The sequence below is a fragment of the Periophthalmus magnuspinnatus genome, chromosome 4 (assembly GCF_009829125.3).
Source record: "Periophthalmus magnuspinnatus isolate fPerMag1 chromosome 4, fPerMag1.2.pri, whole genome shotgun sequence".
NCBI lineage: Eukaryota > Metazoa > Chordata > Actinopteri > Gobiiformes > Gobiidae > Periophthalmus > Periophthalmus magnuspinnatus.
Window position 1 is genome coordinate 23,812,296 of NC_047129.1, and position 23,956 is coordinate 23,836,251.

The following is a 23,956-nucleotide window of genomic DNA, read 5'->3' on the forward strand; positions in this document are numbered from 1 at the left end:
AAGCCAGACTCGGGGTTTAGAACAGCACGTCTCTCTCCATCCAAGGTCGCACTGGCAAACAGGAAATAAACAAAATGTGTGAGGAGGTCTGAAAGGGCTATCCCAAGCGAACAAAACACTAAATCCAGTTTTTTTTTTGCTACTCAGCTGTGTATATGGTGTATGAATACCATTATCTACTGTTGCTAGTCATTTTTTTGTCAACTTTAGCGCAAACTTGGTCAATTTGCAAACTGCTAAATCTAAGTGCTGCTTTCTATGGTTCCTGTAATCTCAAGTAGTTGGTGACATCATGGAAAACTGCCCTGACTACAGCCAGGTGTTTCTGATTACAAACACCTGGCTGCAGAGGTGAAGTTTGAAATGTTAGACGAATCACAGTGTTCTAATACCTCGAGATGCCGCCCCTCCTCCTCTTTCACTTTCTTTTTTTAATGCACAGGTTTAGCAGCTCAGTTTAGCAGCTGTATTTCAAATGTGGTTGTGGGTGGAGTTTTGTTGTTTAGTCCCGTTTTAAGCCTTGTTTCCTTGGTTCACTTTGGAGTGGATCGATACACTGCATCTACCAGATCAGTTTAGCATCGGCATGGCTGCACAACAAAGCAAGAGAGCAGGAGAGAATGCAGACTCAGGTGAAAACACGGTGGCAAAAAACAAATATAAACATATATATAATACAATAATAATTTCTCACCAAACACTGACTTGACCTCATCATAAACTTATATGTTGATCAGAGATGTTAGGAAAAACAAAGTTAGTGCACGTTCGCAACAGCTGTTTCCTGTTTATCGATGCACGCCAGTACCATCAAGATCTAAAATATATTTCTGGTGTTTAATGCATTTAACATGAGCCGAACCTCACACTCTGCGATGTGAAATAAATACAGAAAAAGCTGATGATAAACCAGAAGTAGTTTAGTATTTACGTTAGCTTAGCCATGTCTCACAGCGCGACAAACTTGAAACTTGAAAGCGTTTTTTGTGAATGTCCCTGGACCCAGAGCCAGGATCATGGAAACACAACTCGGCTGGAGGTTGTAAAAGTTCTTTAATAACTTTCAGTACTTTAATAACTATTAGAATTGCTCTTCTCAAGGTGGTTTTCAGACACTGGGACTGGGTCAGCAGCTATGCGTTGTCAGTTAGTGAGTTCCTTCTAACCATCAACTGTGAAAAGAATGAAAAATGTGCTATACAAATCCAAGGCAAGAGAAGTACAATTTAAAGTTATTTAAATATAACTTTTACTCTTATATTTGACAGTGTAGCAGTACTCAAAAGACAAATGTTTTCTGTTGGCAATATGAAATGATTTGAACATTTTGTTTCTTGACTTTCTTGGTCTACTTTGGCTTTGTACATAGTTTCCTTTTAAAAAGTCGATTACAGATTTGTACATGTGATCCATGAGCTGCGGTGCTTTGAAAAATGGACTGTTTGAACTGTGTGAATAAAAACACGTTTGATATGAAGCTCTGGCCTCAGACACAAAACAACTGTGTTCAATATTTAATGCTTTTCTCTCATCACCATGATCCCAGCCAAACAGTACAAAAGCATATCAATGACAGGACATGTTCTGTGGGAAATTTAGATCAAAGATACAAAGTAGATCTCATAGAGCATGTGTTACATTGATGGAAACCTGCTGCGGTGTCAACATCTATTCAGATCTGTGTTTAAATGCACATTTTGAAATATAAAGTTAATATAAGAGAAAATATGTTGTTTTGGTTTTTTTGGGGGTTTTTTTTCAGTAAATTTCTCCTTAAACATATTGAAAGTGCTTAAATTTACTTTATGTAACCTGTGCTCTTACATTTATTTTTATTTTTTTTAATGTACTACAGTCGCCACTGGACCTGGGTTGCCATTGCCTTAACAGATAAACGACGCATACATGTTTTTCTCATTCTTTGTATATGGGCAGAACATGCCTCATGTGAAAGCTCAAAACCTCCAGAATCCACTCACTGAGCTGCAGAGGCTGCACTAGCACTGATTAATGGTTGGCTGCAGGTGCTGGGGTTTAGGTAGTGACAATTCAGATCAGTGAGTGGCATTTTAGGTTTAAACTAACTGGATTTCATCATTGAAACTGGCAATCCAAATGAGAGACTTATTCTGTTTTCTGATTGGATGATTGTCAAGAAAACCAAAACACCAAATTATGACATAAATAAATGAGACTTCATATCCAATATTTTTATAACTAAGAATAAACCAGCATTAGAACTGTCTTATCAGTAAAAGCTATATTTGAAAGCCTTTTCCTGTACATTTATCATACAAAAAAAAAAATTCTGTGTTTAACCTTTTGATGTTTTCATTGTGCCATATTTGAAATGAGGTGTTAAAATGCCCCAAACTGGATGTATTGTAACTTCATGTACATAAACAAATGAGTTACCGACAGAGTAGCAGCCATGGAGGGCAGTACCTGGTTCCTCTGAGTCAGATCAGCAGTGCAGCTTCTGTCTGGAAGCCTTGGACAGTTACTCTACCACTCCTGACTGTTCAGTGTGAAACTGGAGTAGACAGGACCACACACTGGGGAGTAGATCCACCATGTCATGCCAAGACCCAGAGAGACGTGCACAGATAGAGCCCAGGTGGTACTCACCTGGTTTAATACTTGCTCCATGAAGACAGCAGATGTGTAAAAGTTGTTTGTCACTCAGCAATATAAAATGTTCCCTGCTGGCCGCTACACTCTCTCGCTGTCTCTCTTCCTCTTGCTCGCTCATGTGCATCTGTCTGTCGCAGCTTTAGAGTCCACCTGTGTGTCTTAACCTTAACAGCTCACCGCGCCAAATTAATTATTGTAGGAACAGTTCATAGATGATGTTCTACACCACCTAAGCTTTTAGTTTTTGACAATCTGACTCTTATCCCTGATGTTATAAGCAAAAGAGCTGATATTGTATGTATTTATTTATTTATTTGATAAGGACACTGTACATTAATCAACATTACTGTAAATGTGCCAGTATTAACCAAAATGCATTTTTATTTTATTTTTATTTTTAATCTATTCATTAAGCTACTTTGTTCCTGGAAAGATTGTCTATCTAAAAACAATGCGTTTAGACAATAATAATAATACAGTAAGACCAGGACGATGCATTAAAGCCTATAGTTAAATAACAGTGTACAGTAAAAGTACCACACAATTACACAACAGTTATGTAACTATTAAAAGAACAATAATTCATCCATAGATTCAATAGTACATGTACATCGTGATGAAACATGGCACATGGCAAGTTCAGTTGAATTCACATAAAAGCACATATGTCGAGCAGTCTGGATAAGTTTTGTCTAAGTGGTCAGTCCCGTGTGAGGCTACATCTCTCTCCCTCTCTCTCTTGCATGGAAAAGTACCCTTTTTTCTTGGTAGATCCCCTGCCCTTCAAAAAGTCTGTGTCCCTGCTTAGACCTCTTCACCTGTCGTCGTTTTTGGCTCTGTGCTGCACCTGCTGATCTGCCTGTGAGCCTGATCTTCACTGGGCACACTTCCCACAGTTTTCTGGGTCACTTCACAATAAAAGCATGCAGCAATTAGCAAAAAGATATGCATTTCATACATTTTTGATTTACTAACTGAAATATAACGCTCTCTTTTCAATTTTGTCTTTAAACACCATAACATTTGTTTTCCCCTAACTTGAGTAACAGAGCTTCAGACAGAGCAGTGCCTCCAGTTTGTTTGATGGCATTCGATGTGAAGTAGCAATAGTATCTCTCTATTCTTCTCCGTTCTTTTTCATCATCTTACAAACGTCGCATCCTTCTTGACAGTACAAACCACCCAGATTAGTACCTTTCATGTATCTGATTCACAACTTTTCCAACATAAAAAGGTTACTAAGGTTATTCCTTTCCTGTCCTCTTTCTCTCCATCCTCCTGTCCTCTTTCTCTCCACCCTCCCGTCTTCCTCATTACCGCGAGCACCTGAAAAATAAGGGCGTTTGTGCTTGTAGGTTTGGATGTATAGCGCTGTCATGATGAGGCTATTAGAGAAAACATCTGTCGGCTCTGCACACGCTCAAAACCCCGCGGGACAAGCACACAGGGAGCCAAGCTGTCCCATACTGCGCCTTATCTAATGTTTCACCTTTTAAAGACGTGATGGATGCAGACAGCAAAATGTGCAATAGCGCTGCAAGACTCATCACAGTTAGCAGTTAGCGAGTAGATTTGTATAATACGATTCCACTTTATAATAACTACACTGTAATTAGCTCTATTGAAAAGCTAATCACATGCATGGTTGTGGTTTTAATTATCTTTTAAACATGTTTTTCAACACCTTGGGATTGATATTTCACATTTTAAAGACAACTTAAAGAGAAGGTATGCAAAATTGACTTTTTTTGGAGCTTTCTACCAAGTTATAACGTTGTTACTTCATCAAAACACGCCTGAAGTGGTTTTATATGTCATTTATGCATGTTTGAGTAATCTAGTGATCTCTCCAGGGCCCTGTACAAAGCCTTCATATGGTTAGCAGTACGAGCCTGTACAAGACAAATGCAACAGGGCTACATCCCCCGTGCTCCCCTATAGCTAATGTTCATAAATATGCAAAAGCAGGATATAAAACAATACACTGCAATAATACTGTGCAGTAGTTTAATTAGCCGGGTGCATGTTTGTGGCTCTGTTTTACTGAAGGGGGAGTGAATATGTTATGTGTTAACAATTAATACAGAAAAGTGTTATATGTGCTCTTTAAAGTAAAATATTTTGTCATCCAGTGGAAACAGAGGGATGGCCACTGCCTAAACCCCCAGCAACTGCAGCTTTTACATGAGGTATGGCCTGTCCATACTGAGAATGAGAAAAAATAAAAAAATAAAAAAATAAATAATAAATAAATAAATAAATAAAATAAAATTAAATAAAAATAAATAAATACAATAAAATAAAAAATAAATAAAATAAATAAATACATAAATACATACATAAATAAATAAAAATGTATGTGTCTCTATCTGTAGGTTAAGGTACTAACTAGCAACAGTGCAGGCAACATGAAGTTCCTAGAAATAATCAAAAGACAATCTTACCCAATATGTCCCCTTTAAACTCACACTCTGTTGCATCTTTCCATGTGTTTTCAGGGAGTTCGGTCGATGGAAGGTGAATAACTTGGCAGTGGAGCGTAGAGACTTTCTGTCCTCTCCTCTGCCCCTCACTCCAGAGTTCATCAGGAACATCCGCATGTTAGGAAGAAGACCCACCATACAGAGCATCACCGACAATCTCATCAGGAAGTACGGGACGCACTTCCTCCTGTCTGCCACGCTCGGAGGTAAGAGACGGCACTGGGGTTACACAAGGGGACAAGGGTAGGGGGCTAGGTCAGGAGACGACTGTATGAGGCTAAGGGACAAATGTAGGAAGTTAGAAGACTGTAAAAATATAATCTATTCATTTTGATAGAATTTTCTCAGGTAATAACTAGCACAGAAGGTACCGACAGGGTCACCTTTTTTCATCCCATCAGGCAAATTGTGAATCACGGGGAAACCAGCTGCCTGACACACTCCAAGACACCTGATTCTCTGTCATGGTGCATTTATAGAAGAGCGAAGTGTAACAAGCTAGGAGTCTAGTCAAGGAGGCTAGGAAACAAGTGTATGAGGTAGGGAACAAGCATAAGAGGCTAGGAGACAAGTGTAAGAGGAAAATGTAGGGGGTATGGAGACTAGTGAAAGATGCTAAGAGAGTAGAGTAGGGGACAGTGAGATTTGAAAGTACGGGACCACTTCCTGTCCGCCGTGCTAGGAGGTAAGAGACGAGATGTGTGAGTGAGTGTGAACAAGGGACTAGAAGACGAGTGATGGAAGCTAGGAGACAAGTATGGGATTAGAAAACAAGACTAGGGGTTTGTAGTCAAGTTAGGAGACAAGCGCAGAAAGCTAGGAGACAAGAGTATGCAGTGGGGTACTAATGTAGGAGATGAGGAGACAAGTATGATCTAAAAGTAAACAAAGGGGTAAGAGGCTAGGAGACAAGTGTAAGAGGCTAGGAGACAAGTGTAAGAGGATAGGAGACAAGTGTAAGAGGATAGGAGACAAGTGTAAGAGGAAAATGTAGGGGGTATGGAGACTAGTGAAAGACACTAAGAGAGTAGTGTAGGGGACAGTGAGACAAGTATGATTTGAAAGTGTTGCACCACTTCCTGTCCGCCATGCTAGGAGGCAAGAGACGAGGTATGTGAGTGGGTGTAAACAAGGGACTAGGAGGCGAGTGATGGAGGCTTGGAGACAAGAATTGGAGGTTAGGAGACAAGTATGTGGTTAGAAAACAAAACTAGGAGTTGGGAGACAAGTTAGGAGACAAGCACAGAAAGCTAGGAGACGAGAATATGAGGTTAGAAGAGAAGCACAGAAAGTTAGGAGACAAGAGCAGGCAGTGGGGTACTAGTGTAGGAGGCGAGGAGACGATCATGATCTAAAAGTAAACAAAGGGGTAGGAGGCTAGGAGACAAGTGCAGGAGGCAAGGAGGCAAGTGTAATAGGTATGGGACAATTGTATGATGGTAGAATACAAATGTAAGAGGGTCAGGAGCAAATGTAGGAACTTAGAAGACAAGTGTAGGGATCTATGGTTAGAAGACAGGTGAAGCGGGGTAGTAGAAAAAGTGTGGAATAAGGGACTGGTGAAGGAAGCTAGGAAACAAGTAGGATCTGAAAGGCGATACTTGTCCTGTTATTTGCTACGGGATGTATATGGACGTAAAAATGATGAGAGCTGATTATTTGACTGTAGGACGCTAGGAGAGAAGTGAAGGGACAAGTGTAGGAAGCTAGGAGACAAGTTTAGAGGTTAGTGGACAAGGGGAAACAAGTGAAATATATGATTCATACTACCAACCTTAAATTTCAGGGCAAATCCAATTTTTTTTTTTTTCTTTTGTTGACACATTTGGTGAAGGTTATTTAGGACTGAATAGAGCCAAATTTAATCAGACACAAATCCAACAGAACAGTAGCGATTTGGTGAAGACAAGACCTTACCTCAAAAAAGGAAATTAGTCCAGTTTGCTGAATGTACCAGATTTTCCCCCATGTATTTGGGAAAATCTGCCTTTATAAGCAGCCCTTGAGATCAAAATAAGTCCACTGTGTATTGTCTGCGTCAAATTACACAGCGTTTTATTGTTAGATGTGAAAAGCACTTACAAACTCATTGCTGTGAACAATTAGGACGCTCAGAATGTATAAGTTAAGTGTGGAATAACTTTGGACCACTGCAAACCATTTCAAATTAACTAGTTCTGACCGTAAAACGCACGTACATGGCCTTTAGATTCACATTATCTGAGTCAATGCAGCTTTCTATAATGGGACCATGCCATGCTCTTAGATGGGGAACACAGCAACCACATGACCCTTGAACTCAATATTTCAGCACTAAAATAATTGTGAACATTAATGGACAATAAAGCAATGTTCCTGTCCTCCATCTCTATTCAATATTGAGGCCTAAATGATGCTGCGATGTATTTGATGAAAAGGCAACACGTCATAGTGGTGGACGTGGTCTGGCATAGGAGAAAATACTGTTAAAATGAATGGGTAAAAATCACTTTTTTGTCCTCTTTTAAAGGACAAAATATTATGCAAAATTGACTTTGTTACTGCTCCTGATGAGGTCTCACAGTGGCATGGAAAGGTGAGTCAAATGCAGAAGTTTTCCTATGGGGATAATAATAGCGTGCCTTAAGTTGTTCCATCATAAAACACACCTGGAAGTTTAGCTTAGTTTGTTAAGTCAATTTTCCAAATGCAAACATTATTTAAAGGTCCTATATTATGCAAAATTGATTTTTAAGCCATGTTAGAACGTTGTTACGTCATCAAAAGCATGTCCGGAGTTGTGTTTTGTTTCATTCACACATCTATGACATATCCAAACCTCAAAATGCTCTGTTCCTCCTTGTGATGTCATGTAGTGGTAGTTTTCAAGTTAACAGCTGCCTTTTACCTTTAATTCAGTAGAGATTTGCAATTCCAGGGCTGAAATTATCCAAATGATTCTAGTGAAGGTGTGTGGAGTTTAAAAACACAGTGGAGCACTTCCTGTATTACCACATGACATCACAAGGTGGAAGAGAGGAAGTATTCAGCCTAAATATGGAGGGTTTCACTTTTTAAACATGTGTGAATGAAAAAAAAAAACATTGTAACATAGAAAAAGAGAAAATAATGCCATATGGGCCCTTTATAGTTAGAAAATGTGAAACTTTAATCTCAACGGAATTAAAGCGACACACATGCATCATACGTGTTATCTGTAGACTGACCTGTCCTCCAGCTCGATGTTGAACTGTAGGAGTGTGATAATGTTATGATCTTACGTGAATCCATCCCATTCTTCTGCCTTTTCACTCTGGCCTACATGCTACGTTCTGCTAGCTAGCCTGTACAAAACCGCGCATTCGATTTCACCACTCTGCTGCTAAAGTGCACTTCTTATGTTGATGAAAGCTTTTAGCATCTGCCCTTATGGAAAACAGATGGACGGCGCACAATAACTCAACTCTGGGCCGCGGAATAATAACCGTTTGAGAACACGGAATTGCGCTTTAAAGACTCGGGAATTAATGGAGAAAGCATTGCTCTTAGCGCTGGGGCCTTTCTTTATCGTAATGACTGGATGAGCTAAGCACTTAAGGAAATGGGAGAGAGGAGATAGGAAAGGGGACATGTGTAGGAGGTTTAGGTTTAAGCCGGTTTTTACTGGTTTAAAAATGCAATCACGACTGAATCTGGGATGCCTTTATCTGTCACATCACATCACATCATAGAGAGCTCTTCTGGGTTTATTAAAAAACCTGGTTTAGTCATAGGATCTGGCAACCCAAATTGACGTGCTGATTCTGTTTTCTGATTGGAGAAATGGCACCATTAGAACCAAAAGACAAAATGTAAACATATGCAACAGTTACTGCATTTAGATGAACAGGCGTAGACCAATTTAAGCATGTAAACCCGGGAACTACTACTGAGGTGTGTTGAAATGAATCACACAAATCCCAATAATACATCTGCACTATGATACGTTGGGCGCAGAATAGCTGAAGCGTTCAACTGCCTGAGGTAAGAAGCAGCCAGAAAAATATTAGACATGTGTTTGGACGTGTACTCACTTGTTTTGGATCAGCAGCGATGACAAAGTAGAGCCTTTCCACCGAGCACCCACTGAGAACATTCCCTTTGTTTTGGTCCGCTACATTAAAGCGAAAATGAAACTTTCTTGCTTCATATCACAGCGCACAGATACACCGTGTTTACAAAATAATTCATAAAGGTGCACTATGTGAGGTTTCGGGTGCAGGGGTTTCCATGGAGATGCTATTGTTTCCAGAAAGCACCTGTCAATTGCCTCGTGGCTTTGAAAAGGTCAACGATGTGAATGGATCTTCAAACGTGTGTCCGACATCTGTCTGGGATTACAACTGTGCGCACGCTGGCGAACATCCAGAGGTACTGCACTGAGAGGAGGAGAGGGAAAAGGGGGAGGAGAGGAGAGAGGAGGAGAGAAGAGAAGAGAGAGACGGAGAAAGGAGAAGAGGGGGAGTGAGGTAGAGGAGAAGAGAGGAGGAGGGGAGGAGAGAGGTGAGAAGGGGAGACGCTGGCTACCATTAAGTGATACGGCACTGTGGAGAGAGGAAAAACAAAGAGGGAGGAGAGAAGAGAAGAGAGAGGGAGAAAGGAGAAGAGGGGGAGTGAGGTAGAGGAGAAGAGAGGAGGAGGAGAGAGGCGAGAAGGGGAGATGCTGGCTACCATTAAGCGATACAGCACTGTGGAGAGAGGAAAAACAAAGAGGGAGGAGAGAAGAGAAGAGAGAGGGAGAAAGGAGAAGAGGGGGAGTGAGGTAGAGGAGAAGAGAGGAGGAGGGGAGGAGAGAGGTGAGAAGGGGAGACGCTGGCTACCATTAAGTGATACGGCACTGTGGAGAGAGGAAAAACAAAGAGGGAGGAGAGAAGAGAAGAGAGAGGGAGAAAGGAGAAGAGGGGGAGTGAGGTAGAGGAGAAGAGAGGAGGAGGGGAGGAGAGAGGTGAGAAGGGAAGACGCTGGCTACCATTAAGTGATACGGCACTGTGGAGAGAGGAAAAACAAAGAGGGAGGAGAGAAGAGAAGAGAGAGGGAGAAAGGAGAAGAGGGGAAGAGAGGAGGAGGAGAGGAGAGAGGTGAGAAGGGGAGACGCTGGCTACTATCAAGAGATACTGCACTGAGAGGGAGAACAATGAGGGAGGAGAAGAGAGAGAAGAGGAAAGGAAAGGAGGAGAGAGGGGACGGGAGAGAAGACAGAAGGAGAGGAGGAGAGGGGAAGAGAGATAGAGGAGGAGAGATGAGGAGAGGTGAGAAGGAGAGAGAGACAACTACATCTGTGCACACGCTGGCTACCACTTAAGGATACTGCACTGAGGAGAGAGGGAGAGAAGAGGGGAGGAGAGGAGAGAGAAGAGGTTTTGAGGGGAGAGCAGGAGAAAGAGGGGTAGAGGAGAAGAGTGGAGCAGAGAGAGGGACAGAGAGAAGGAGAGACGACTTATAACTGCGCACATGCTGGCTACTATCCAGAGATTGCGGTATCTCTGGAGAGGAGAGAGTGGGAGAGACGAGAAAAGGAGGGGAAGAGAGGGGAAGAGAGGGGAGGTAAAGAGGAAAGGAGAGGAAATAGGAGGGGAGGAAGAGAAGAAAAAAGAGGTGGTGAAGGGAGACAGATGGGTGCAGAGGAGAGAGTAGGTAAGAGGAGGCAGGGTAGGTAGGAGGAGAAGATTAAAATAGAAGAGGATCTGAGGAGTGGAGGGAAGGAAAACAAAGAGTGATGAGGAGAGGAGAAGAGTATGAGAAGGTGAGCAGAGAGATAATATGAGGGAAGGAGAAGAGGATCAGAGGTGAGAAGAGAGAGGAGAGGAAAGAAGAGAAAGCAAGAGAGGAGGAGAGATGAAGAAGATGAGAGGTGAAGAGAGAAGAAAAGGAGGAGGATGAAAGGTGAAGAGGAGGGAAGGAGAGAACCAAAGTGGTGGGAAAAAAGAGGGTTAGAGGTGAGGAGAGAGAGGAGGATGAAAGGTGAGTTGAGGTAAGAGAGGAGGGAAGGATATAGAGAGGAGAGGATGAGGAGGATAGAAGGTGGAGGAGATGAAGAAAGGATATGAGGAGCAAATGTGAAGAGAGAGTGAAGAGGAAAGAAGAGAGGGGATGAGAGGAGAAAATGAAGAGGAAAGGAGGAGAGAAGAGAAGGAGAAAAAGAGAAGAGGATCGGGGGAATGGAGAGGAAAATCAAAGGTGAGGAGTAGAGGGGAGAAAGAAAGAGGAGGAAAGGAGAAGAGGATCAGAGGGAGGACAGGAGGATGAGAGGAGGATGAGGACACATGAGGAGAGCTGTACTTTGGCGTGGCTCCAGCAATGTGCCTGCGCCGGTGTAAATGGATTACCCGTGCGCTCGGAAACATATGGTCCTAATGAAAAGAATAAATACAGGCGTTATCAGCCCGCTGCCCTTCATCCCTGTGTGAGGAAGAGGAGGAGGAGGCGAGAATCAATAGTCCACACACATTAACATGGCATTATGATCAGGGTTATCGACATAGAGGAATGAAGGGAGAAGAGAGAAGAAGGGAGAGACAGTAGAGAGGTAGGAGAAGGAGAGAATCTCGACAGGAAATGAAATAAAGCGCACGTTTGAAAAATTGATGAGTGAAAAATTACAGGTAGGATCCAAATGGTTATATCTTACCACCATCAAGTCTGTGGAGAGAATAAATTATACGCTTTAAAGAGGAGGTATTACGCAAAATCAACTTTTTAAGAGCTTTCTACCATGTTAGAATGTTCACTCATCAAAACCATAAAGAGGTTTTAGATGTTTGAGTAATTTAGTGATCTTTCCTGAGCACTATCGGAACCTTCTGTACAATTAGCTGTACAGTTGCTACAAATAGATCGTGACATCCCATTGCAAAGGATTATGGGAGCCAGTAACATGTTTAGATCACCATGTTACCATGTATTCTTTTGAAAATGTTAAAATGTATAATTGCGAGGGCAAATATCGACTTAGCGTTCAATATATGGTAGGAGGAACAGTAGTTTTGGGGCTTATCGTGTCCATATGTTTCTTGCAATAGCGGGGAGGTTTGTGCTATTTTTATGTAATACGGTAACATTTGAGCTGTAAAGAGATGAGAACGTCACTTCGAGGACTAAATATTGGTTATTTCTGCTATTTATTTGTTGTAGCTCATGGTTTTTAATGACACTGTACTTTTTAAATTGGTTTACAGCTTTATTTTTGTATTGTGTCAGTGGCATAAACTAGTTTCAATATTATCGTTAATCATGATATTCATGCTTCAAAATGTTTTACCGTGACAGGCCTATACGTAGGACAATTTCCCAATCATCTCCATCAGAGCGTCACCTGACAGTTTTCTTCTTTCCACACTCCAACTTGCGCTGTATTCATTAGAGTCTCGTACGCTCCTTCTTCCCTCACCTCGTCTGATAATATAAAAGGCTAACAGGTCCCGCAACTACCGCCTACGTGACGCGAATGGATTTGCCCATTTTTGATGGCGTGTGATTGGCTGAAGCTACCCACGTGTCATGACAGCGGAGTGTTAACATGGGTCATCAAGCAAATCGACAGGTCGTCTAATGAGTTTTGATGAAAGATTAATTCATTACAAGTTTTTGAGTGTGTAGTGTTTGGTTTGTATATAAATGTAGTGTGTAATGAGACAAACATGGCAGTATTTTAAACGAATGTTCTTATTTACTAGGCAATGAAAGTCATAGCCGCTCAGCTTGATTCAGATGATGACGAGGCAGGTTCATTGCATGTAACCATCTGTTAGAGGACATGATATGGTGATTCAACTACTGAAGTTTAAAGCTAGGGGTGATACTTGTTGTTCTTGCTGGCTTTTGCAATGTCAGGACTACACCTCTCCTCAGGCTCAAATTGAAACCTTGAAGTTGTTGGGTAACTATTGTACGGAATATTACTCTTTGCCAGTTTTGCAATATTCCGTATTGACGAAACGGAATGCATTTTAAGCTTAAAACAGGAATCAGTCTGTCTTCAGTTTGTAAACCATGACTTGGAACCTAAGGAGGGTTTTGTAGGTTTAGTATCAGGTTCCTGAGACCACAGGTGCTGGAATCGCAAAAGCAACCATTGATGCATGCAATGGTTCAATATTCCTCTATCATCTGTATGAGGTCAGACTTGCAATGGTACTGAAAATGTCTGGGAGATATGCAGGAGTTTAAACAGGTATGAAAAAATGCAGTTTTTAGGGATGTTGGTGCATTGTGGGATTCACGGCCTCAACTTGATCACAGAATCTGCCTCCCAAGCCAGTCCATTAATACGCGATGCTCTGCAATGGGTCCATGAATTCGATACTCTAAGCAAGCAGTCAGGGAAATTTTAATCATTATTTTCGACTACGCCTGCAAGTGCACAAGGGTCAGGTGTTTCTGTCAGAGCGCTAGGTTCAACCCAAGTGGACAGTCTGAGAGAAAGCCTATACTGCAGTTTTTACCCAGTATGAATCTGTTCTTGCAAGTATAAGGGAGATGCCATCAAATAATCTGAAGGTAAATGGTCCTTTAGTGCGATTCCACAAAGGGAAAACTCTCCTGGGGCTTGGGTTGGCACTAGATGTAGTTGATGACTTGGAATGTCTCAACAAGTCTCTTGAAACAGACAATTGCAGGGATGAGTGCAGCCTGCAAAGAAAAAAAAAAATGCAGAAAGTTTCAAGAAATATTTGACAAGGCTACCAAAGATGTAAACGTTCTTGGCTTAGATTTTTTTATCAAAGAAAGGCTCCAATGAGTTAGAGCGGTGAAGCAAGCCAACACACTCCTGAGACAACTGAAGAGTACTACAGTGCTCAATATTGTTACCTGGATAGCTCTGATGTTCAGTTTCAGGAGAGGTTTGCACAAGCTGATCTAGATGTCTTAGGGAGACTGGGGCAAATTTTGCTGACTGGAGTTGTGGATGAAACTGTGGGTCAGTATCCGGAGTTAGACAAACACAGTATAAAGGTCCAATTAGGTATATTTCATTCCATGTTCACCTTTTAAGTTCAGTGAGGAAGTGGTTCAACGAATCACTACTGAAACTAGATGGCTTTTTGATCAAGTAGAAACACTGGTTAGACTACTCATGGCCAACCCTGTATCATCTGCAGAAGCAAAATGGAGTTTTAATGCTCTCAGAAGGTCAACAATGACACAAGTGAGGCTGAACAATGCAGCTGTTTACCATGTCTACTAAGGGAGACTAGACACTGCTGATATTAAAGAAATATGTTTTTTTTTGTTTTTTCATTTCAATTAATATATATATATATATATATATATATATATATATATATATATATATATATATATATATATATATATATATATATATATATATATATATAAATAAAATCAACTTCAGTAGTTCATAAAAAGTCAACAAAAAACAAATATACAGATAATACGATACCTAGGCAAAAAATAATAAAACACCAATAAAACACACACAAAAAAATATCCTGTCTAGCTAGTATTAAATGCCAGGGAGGAGAGGTGGGTTTTCAGCCTAGTCTTAAACTTAAAGTTCTGTCACCTCCGTTCTTGAGCCTGGCTTTGGGCACAGCTGACAAGAAACTGGGTGAAGTATAGGGCTGCAGTAACTCCCTCAAATAAATAGGACCGATAGAGTGCAGACATTTAAAGACAATTAGTAACATTTTGAATTACACCCAGTATGAAACAGGGAGAAAGCACAGGTTACACAGCAAGCGTGATGTGCTCTTGTCTCTTAGTTTTTGTAAGCGCTGCAGGGAGCCCTGCAAGCAGTTTGTCAGCATGAGTGACAGACATCAGGTTTTTGGCACCTTTAATTTTTTTTTTTTTTTCCTGTTATTTTTTCAATGTCTCAATAAGGAGCATTGACGTACAATTTAGAATCAAACATTTTTTCGGGATTGAATTTCTTAATTTGAAGGTTTTTATTGTTTATTTTTAGATGAGATGAGACATATTGCACAATAAAAAATAAAGTATGTATTTTTAAGGATGCATGTTGTTGTAAATGAAATTAGTAACTCTGAAAAGAGGCAAATGAATTGTGTGTGCAGCTCATGGTCTTAACATTTCATCAGCAGTAATTCTACTTTCTTCCTTGCAATGCACATAAATTTGACCACCAACAACAAGAGCCTAGATTGATAATGTGTAGAACTCAGTTCAGAGTGACACACATATCAATCTGGCATGAGCCAAGTTATTCTTTGAGCCCCATTTAACAAAACGGACACCTTGAGATACTGGTATTATTTTAGGTCAATGAGGGAAACTAGGTCAAGTCAGGAGTATTTAGCTGCAAAATTAGCCTATTGTAAATGTTTTTGGCTAACAGGTGGCTAACCAGAGCACCCAAATGAAACCTCCCCAGACACAGGGAGAAGACAGCTCACCATTTTGCCACTACAAGACTTAAAATGTGACCTTGGTAAGGCACATATGTGCATGTTAGAATGTGTGTTAGTCTAACCCAAAGCCCTCTAGCTCTTAGCAGCACTAGTACAACCACTTCTATGCACTGCACCAGACTGCAGAGCTCTGAAGTGGAAGGATGGTCTCTAATGGCACTTACGGACAAGTATACACAGTACAGTAAATATCCATAGGTGGACTCGTGTTCTGAAAAAAAAAAACAAAAAAAAAAACAAGCCACTATACCAGAGTTTTACTGTCTTAAACGTTTGAAAAACAGAATTAGTTCATTTCAAATGGTCTGCAGTGTTTTCACAATATTAAAATTTCAAACTTGATTTTGATACCAAGGAAAACACTTCAACTTTAAATCATAGTATTTCCTTTTATATTACCACACCACCTTAAATCTATGTAAGCCCTCAGTTGTAGGTATATTCCATATTGTACATGGGCGTAGACTAGTCTGTGTGGTCCTATACTTGTTCTTACCGCTCAGGTCATTCTAAAGCCATTCAGGAAAGGATTCTGTCTATTAAATGTGACTTTTTTAGTATCTATATCTGATCAAAGAAGTATCTATCTTATCTATCTTATCTTATGCATTCCAAGCATCCTGACTATTCACCACGATGAATCCATAAGTGCTTTTCACAACTTTCAGAGACCAGTGCAGAGTTTTGCCATGACGGTAAAGCTAACACCAAGTAGCATGCTAGCATGCACTTCGTGATTATTGGAAAATAAAACACTTTGTAATTAGATACAGACAGATCAAATCAAATCAAATCAAATCAAACTTTATTTATATAGCACTTTTCATACAAAAAAAAGTAACACAAAGTGCTTTACAAACCATTAAAATCAGTCCCACCCACCAAACCCACCCAGCCACCCGACAGCATGGAACAGACATATTTTGACCTCAATATCTGTCCATACAATATATATGTACTTGAGAAAGACACATTTTCCTCAAGTCCATAGGAAAAAAATCAGGTACCGGGCCTTTAAGGTGTGTATAGGATCATGAGCATGTGGCGAAAACATTGTGTAGATTGTGTGTGCAAAGAACTTCTGCAAAATACAGAAGTACTACAAACTGTATTGGCATGTACTGCACAGCCAGGGACAGCACCCAGAGATCACCCGGGTGCACTGTTTGTAAAGGGCTGTACTGTTGTCTGTGAGGAAGCATGGTAAAGCCTAAAGTTTGTATTGAACTTTACAGACTTAACAAGCCCCTCAAAGCACTTTTTTAACTAACCTAACACATTCTGCACATCTGTTGAGTTATATGTGCCTTTCACAACAACAACTAGTATGCTAACAGTGCAGCAGCGTTACTTTCTGGTTTGCAAATTATATAAATGCCTGATGCTTAGAGTTATTTATGTTTTAAAAAGAATGCTGGTATTGCAACATATTCAAACAATGAAGTTAGTAAAGGGATATTTAAGAATGAGGTGACACAGGTGATGCCACAAGACTGAGTTAAAGGTAAGGTCTGTGGAGAGGAAAGGCTGCTCAGTGTATGAATGCATGTTTTTCAATGTGATTTTGAGCAGTAAAAACACCCATAGTTCAAATGCAAGATAGACCATTTGAATGCCATGGTGGAACATTCCAGGCAAAGTAATCTCCATAGAGACAAGCAGAACATCCATTAGAATTGTTGCACCTTTGTCTTTACTTGATCATTCAGTCAGTTTACTTACTTAAAATAAGTTTAAATATTTTACTTTCTACTACTCAGTATACTTTCTACTTTTCAGTTTAAAGAACACATATGATGCCTTTTTGTGGCTTTAATACCACTTTAAACATGCTTTTGGTCACCTTTAAATAAGAATTTTACATTTTCTAACTTAAAATAATGCCTACATTTGGAAAACACATGCTATAAACACCACGTCCATTTCCACTGAGGTGTTTAGGCATTTGATCTCCCTCTACTGTCAACAACGGGAATGCACATTTAGAAGGTAAACAAATTAAGTCCCTATCCCAGTGAATGTCATACTAATAGAGCCATGATTATGGTTTATGGGCTTAAAAACTAAACAGAAATCCAAGCAGCCTGACAAAAAAGCATTTCTATACACAAAAGAATGGTTGCATCAAAGGCTAAAAATTGGCATGAAGCAATACCATGGGCAAGCCCATAACGTGGGGTTATAATCTTCTACCATACATTTGGACTTTTTAATTTATGATGACACCCTCTCTGAGCAGCAGTAATGGTATTAGAGATGCTTGGCTATAAGAGCAACCATGGGAAACAACCCATCAGTCTACTCTGTGGACTGCCTGGATTGATTACAAGAAAACCTGTGATTCAATGCCACCTGGATCACTGAATTTCTGGACTCTTAAGAGCTTTCATTGCAAACTTGATGAGGTTGTGGAAAACCACCCTTGAGGTCTATTGCAAGCCCAAGTGACCATCAAATGTGGCATATACCAAGGAGACACACTGTCTCCACTGCTGTTCTGCATAGGTCTGAACCCCCTCAGCTAAATAATCAACAACACTGGCTATGGATACTGACTGAGGAATGGGGCCACTATCAATCACCTCCTCTACATGGATGACATCAAGCTGTACGCTAACTCACTGATCCACACCACCAGCATCTACAGCACAGACATTGGAATGTCATTCGGGCTTGAGAAGTGTAGCCAGATGGGGACAGGGACAGAGGGGGAAGGTAGTCCACACAGAAGAGTTCCCAGAAGGAACAATAACAGGCATTGAGGCGGTGGATAAACAACAGAGGAAAGCCGTTGTGGTTCCAGTACCAAGTGATGGGAACATGAGAAACTAGAGAAATACCAGGGACTCAAAGAAGAGCTGGAGAAGGCCTGGAAGGTGAAGGTATCAGTGGTGCCCATGGTCACTGGAGCACTCGGGGCAGTGACCCCCAAACTGACGGATCCTAGGAAGAACATCAGACATCTCAGTCCTGAGAAGTGCAGTACTAGGAACAGCAAAGATACTGCGCAGAACCCTCAAGCTCCCAGGCCTTTGGTAGAAGACCTGAGCATGAAAAAAAAGGATGAAAGCAGAGAGGAGGATGAGATTCTTATATATGTATCAGTTTCAATTTCTCATACAGAGTATGATTTATTTATACAATTTCACAACCTCAGCAATCTCTTATATGGCAGCTTGTTTGGCCATGTAGACCATGTAGTTGCAGTTAAAACCTTAAAATATCATAGATGGGTCATTATTAGAACTAGGCGCTAAAAAGGTTAAGGATTTCACTGTTTACACACATAACAATTTCTTCTCAAAATATTCACAGCATTAAGATCTGGTATTGTGGCATTCCTATCCCCCTGCAGTACCAGTGGAAAAACACTATTCGTATGAGTGCACTTTGTCTACCCCATACACTTCTACTATCAACACTTCACATGATATCAGAAAGAAAGAGACTTCTTCTCTGTCCTCTCTGTGTGTCTGTGGCCTGGGCTGCTCTGGTCCTTTGTTATGCAGAGTGCGATGCCCGCGATGGCCCTTACATTAAATTATTATTACACTGCTCCAGTTGGCTTAGTGCTTCACAGCTCTCATCTCCTCCACACACCTGACACCAGCGCTTCACCTGCTCTGTCTGAACAAGTGGCACCTCTCAAAATCAAGGCGAAAAGAAAGGATTTTTATGTTTTATGGAGGAGAGATATGTCAGTTTAAAGGTGTATGTAACATGTTGAAATCAAACAACCAAACAGAAATTATTCAAATACTGATTTATTCTTACCTCATCAGCCATAATTGTGCCATATCGTGTCTCCAATTTCATGATTGACAGGTAGAATAACCAATCAGAGAGATGTGTGGTCCATTCTTGTCAAAACAAACATGGCAGCTTATATGTAAAAATAAATAAATAGATAAGAAATGGCAATTTTTGCAGAATCAACAAGTGAACCACTTTTATTCTCAGGTATTTTATGTAAAATAACTTACATATTGACATGTGATACAAATTAGCGGCTGTGGTTGGACCATCTCACGTTAGGAAGGAGTTTTGAATTCGGACAGAAAGTAGAAAGGACTTGCTGGTTAGACAAGATTTATTCTTAATTACAAAACATTGGACATGATGCCTCATTTATGTGTGATTATAATTTGGTGGGTTTATTTATTTATTTTTTATTTTTTGGTTCTCAAGACAATTATCCAATCAGAAACCAATCAGCATTATGAGCTTTACAATTTCAACGCCGAAATCTTTTCAATTGAGTCATGAGGCAACCATCAAACAGTAAGAACACAGCCTACGCACAGTTTATTTGAAGAGCATATGAAAGATTAGACTACTTATTTTACTCACACAGAATTAACATACCTGATTATATTTGAGATTTCACTAAAATGTCGCTTAGTTTATTCCATTGAAGTTGAAGCTCATAATGTTTTATAATGCTTTGAACAAGTCTGGTGATGATTTATGGACTTAAAAACTGCACAGGGTTACTACATGTGAAGTAACAATAGAAACTGGATGGTAACTGAGACTAAGAGAATGCTTTGTTTGAATTTTTCCAAAGACAAAGAACTTTTTTTTTTCCAGAGTATTACTGAAACCAACGTGAATGACACTATACTACTGCAGGTATCCTTTTCATGAGTGGATGTTATAACAAGGTGATTTTTGCCTAATATGTTTCCCTTGAGCAGTTTTAAATCAATATAGTAGCTTCAATGCACAAAATATAAAATAATCAAACTTGAAAGTCAATTACTAAATACAAGAAAAAAGGGCAAGTTATTGTATTATTTAGGTTCTGAGATGCAAACAACATAGTTATATCTTAGCTATAGCTGCAGCTTTTAATTGTCCAGGGAACTGTACGATCCTTTTAAATGCAGTCATTATAACAAATAAAGAACGTTTTCATTATGCTGAAATGCCTGGGGCTGCTTATAGAAATCCTCATCTTGCAGATTAATTGAGGGCAAAAAAGCAACCAACAGATAGCATGCAAATTCAACAGCAAACAGCATAATGGATGTACAGGGCTTTTAGGATACATTCAAAGAGTTAGTGCAATTTGAAGTATGATTACATAGACTCAAAACAAACAGCATTACAAATTATTGTTTGAAAGCTAATTTAAATGCAGTCATGGTGTCCTCTTTGGGAGACTAACTTCATCGTCTAGACAGGCCAAAGTAAAGCTTACAATGACATTTGGGGTATGACTTTGCAAATCTGCTTCATATGGAGTAAAGTTAGTAGTGACCACATTAAAAAGTTATGCAAAATGTATCTTTTTTTAGCTTTCTACCATGTTATAACTGTGTTCCCTCATCAAAAACACACCAGAAGAGGTTTCAGATGTCATCCGTGCATGTTTCAGTGAATTAGGGACGATTAGCTGTATGATTCTGTTCAAAGCTCAAGCCACAAACCTGTGTCACCCACGCTCCTACGCGACAATTCACCATAAATATAAAAATTTGATTGTACAAGAACTTCATAAACCTGATGGGATGTGCAGTAGTTTCATTAGCGGAATGCACTCTGAAGGGGAGGAGGAGGGAACAGCGTCAAAGATGAGTGTTAATTGATAATACATTGTTTTCAGTGAATGTCATTTTCAAAACAATAAAAGGTAACACAGCTATACAATTCAATTAAATTCAATTTCTCTTTATTGTCACATGTGCATATGCATACACGATATATAGCACAGATGAAATTGCTGTCCTCTCCCACCTCAGTGCAATCATATTAAAAGTGCCAAACCAAAAAAAAAAGAAGAAGAAGAAATGTGCAAACCAAGTAATCAAATAACATTCAAATATAAACAGAACATAAACATTCAAGCATAGACAGAGATCACAGATAAAAAGGGTAGGGTGAGGGGAAAAGTGAGGGTAGGGCAGGGAGAGAGTTGAGTCTCCTGACAGCCTGGCTATCTAAATATGTTATGTGTTAGCAGTTAGCACCCCATGGAAGTAAAATACCTCCTTTTAAGTAAAAGTATTGTACTAGTTGGAAAAAAGTACTTTTAATTGTCCTGAATTGTACTGTCTTTTTTTGGTAAACATTAGCTAACAAACAAAATCTAGTGTGTGACTCAAAACCTTTAGCCATGATGTCACTGTGAACTAAAAAAAAACATACTATCTCTGATTTCTCTGATCCTGCCGCCAATTATTAATCAGTGCTAGTGCATCCTCTGCACTAGCACTGATTAATGAGGGAATGCTGAGGGATCTGATATATCGAGAAAGAGAAAAACTTGTATGTTAAGGAATTGTACACAGTTGTTTTCCCATATATTTGAGCAAAGTTTATCTTACCACAGTACAGATATGTTGTATAAGTGGCTCTGGAGATTACAATAAGTCCGGCTGCATTTTATTAGAAAGTGTTTTATAGTCCAATAATCAGGAAGTGTACGTTAGCATGCAAAGTGGTGTTAGCCTTACCATGCTGGCAAAACTCTGCACTGGTCTCCAAAAGTTGTGAAAAGTGCTTATAAACTCATAACAGTGAATAATAATGATGCTCAGAATGCATAAGGCATAACCACTGCAAGCCATTTAAACTTAACTTTTCTCTTAGCTTTTTCATGTTTCAAGACAGTAAAAAAAAAAAAAAAAAACTTTCTTACAGATCTCTATTTACTATATTTCAGGGCATTTTAATTATCTACAGATGTGCCTCTTGTAAGAGTGTTACCTGAACTGAATGAGCCATCCCTGATCTGCCGCTTCTCACCTTCTACACAGCTTTGTTTTCTCTTGTGATCAACTATTCCTTTCAACCTCACCCAGGTATCCCTTCTGGCTACATCGTGAGCTTCTGCAGCACTCATGTAACAATGGAGTAAACACTGATATATTGAATCAAGAAATTGCGTTTTGGTGGAGACTACTACTATATAGATACTTTGCCACTGATGCCATCAACATTTCTTGGGGGTGTGATTCTAACTGAAGGCACAGCTTTGTCTGAAGCTTTGTTACTGAAGTTAGACTTTAATTTGAGCTTTATTTTAACACAATCTGACCATAAAGAACAGAGTTAGTTGGAGCTACGGGTGAGCTGATTTGTGTAAGTCCTTCTCAAATAACATTCCAGTCACAACCTGGCCTTAGCAACAATTTTTCAGTTAGTCACTCTCACCTTTTTTGTTGGCCATGAACGTTTGTGTCCTTAATATGTGCAGTTTAAATCAATTTTGTGTTTTTTTCTTAGATTTTCAGACTCAAAACCTTTTTTGATGGTGTTTGCTAACGTGTGCATTGTGGTACCTTGGTAACTGCTGAACATTCCACCATAGTCGTACATATAGAACACCCCCTGTGAGATGCTTCTATAAAGTATCAACAGTCATAACTCCTCTGGCATAGACTCACAAAAACAAGGTTGCCAATCTCTGCCATTGGACTCACCTATCACCATCAACTCATATAAGACATTCAAAAACAGTATTGGTCAACAGGGATTGGAACTGTTGACCTTCAGGTTAATGGACCAGTGCTCTACCCCTAAACCACTGCTGCCCCAAACCTAAAAATAATTACAATCTTACAACCAAGGATAAATTCAGAGTATGCTAATTGCAAGCATTTTTAAGAACAGCCAAAAGATGAAACTGGAGAAAGAGCCAAAACAAAGGTAGCAAAATATTTTAATTTAATTTTAATAATTAGCTTCCTACAAATCATTTGCTCATGACCCTCTTCCTTTTGCTTTTTGAAACCATACCAAAAATCTATTTTCAATCCCTCTGGAGAAATGAACCTTTCCTGAATATCTTTAGAATGATCTTGAGCTGTATCAGAGTAAGTATAGGACACAGGACATAGGCGACTAGTATACACCCATGGACCATTATGGAACCTACCTACGACTGAGGGATTACACAGATATAAGGCCACATGATAATATAAAAAACTACTATGATTTAATGTTGAAAATCACATTCTGTTGTCTAAAGAAAGTGTTTTTATGATCATTATGGCATTGGAATATGTACTGAGTATTAAGTCTGTTCCTTAGTATCAAACTCAAGTTTTTGTATCGTGAAAACACTGGATTAACTGGATTAGACTAATAAAAACAATAATACACACTTTTATTCTGTCAAATAAAGGTCAAAAGGTCACAAAAATGCTTTCATTTTCCATAAATTGTCTCTTTGGAGGGAATATTCTGTGTTAATGACATAAATAAAGATATTCTGTTTTTGATCTCACTTTCTTTTTTTTCTTTTTTTTCCCCACAAACCACCACTTCACTGATGTAAAACTTTGATAAATATTGGCCAGAGGCACTAACCCTCCAAACCAAGTCATAATTAGAAAAACACAAAAACCCAGCATATGCGCTACACTACCTCCTGGTCTCCTTGAATGTTACACAGCATGACATTAAACTTATCAATCTCCGTGG

General features: G+C 39.6%; 1 protein-coding gene across 1 annotated transcript in view; it reads left to right on the plus strand.

Annotated features, from left to right (window-relative positions):
- brinp3a.2 (bone morphogenetic protein/retinoic acid inducible neural-specific 3a, tandem duplicate 2) overlaps nucleotides 1-23,956 on the plus strand; it is a 111,525-nt gene that overhangs the window by 38,191 nt on the left and 49,378 nt on the right. Inside the window, exon 4 of the mRNA XM_033965661.2 lies at nucleotides 5,133-5,323. Within this exon, the coding sequence (XP_033821552.2) occupies nucleotides 5,133-5,323 (191 nt within the window). The remainder of the gene's footprint in view (nucleotides 1-5,132; nucleotides 5,324-23,956) is intronic.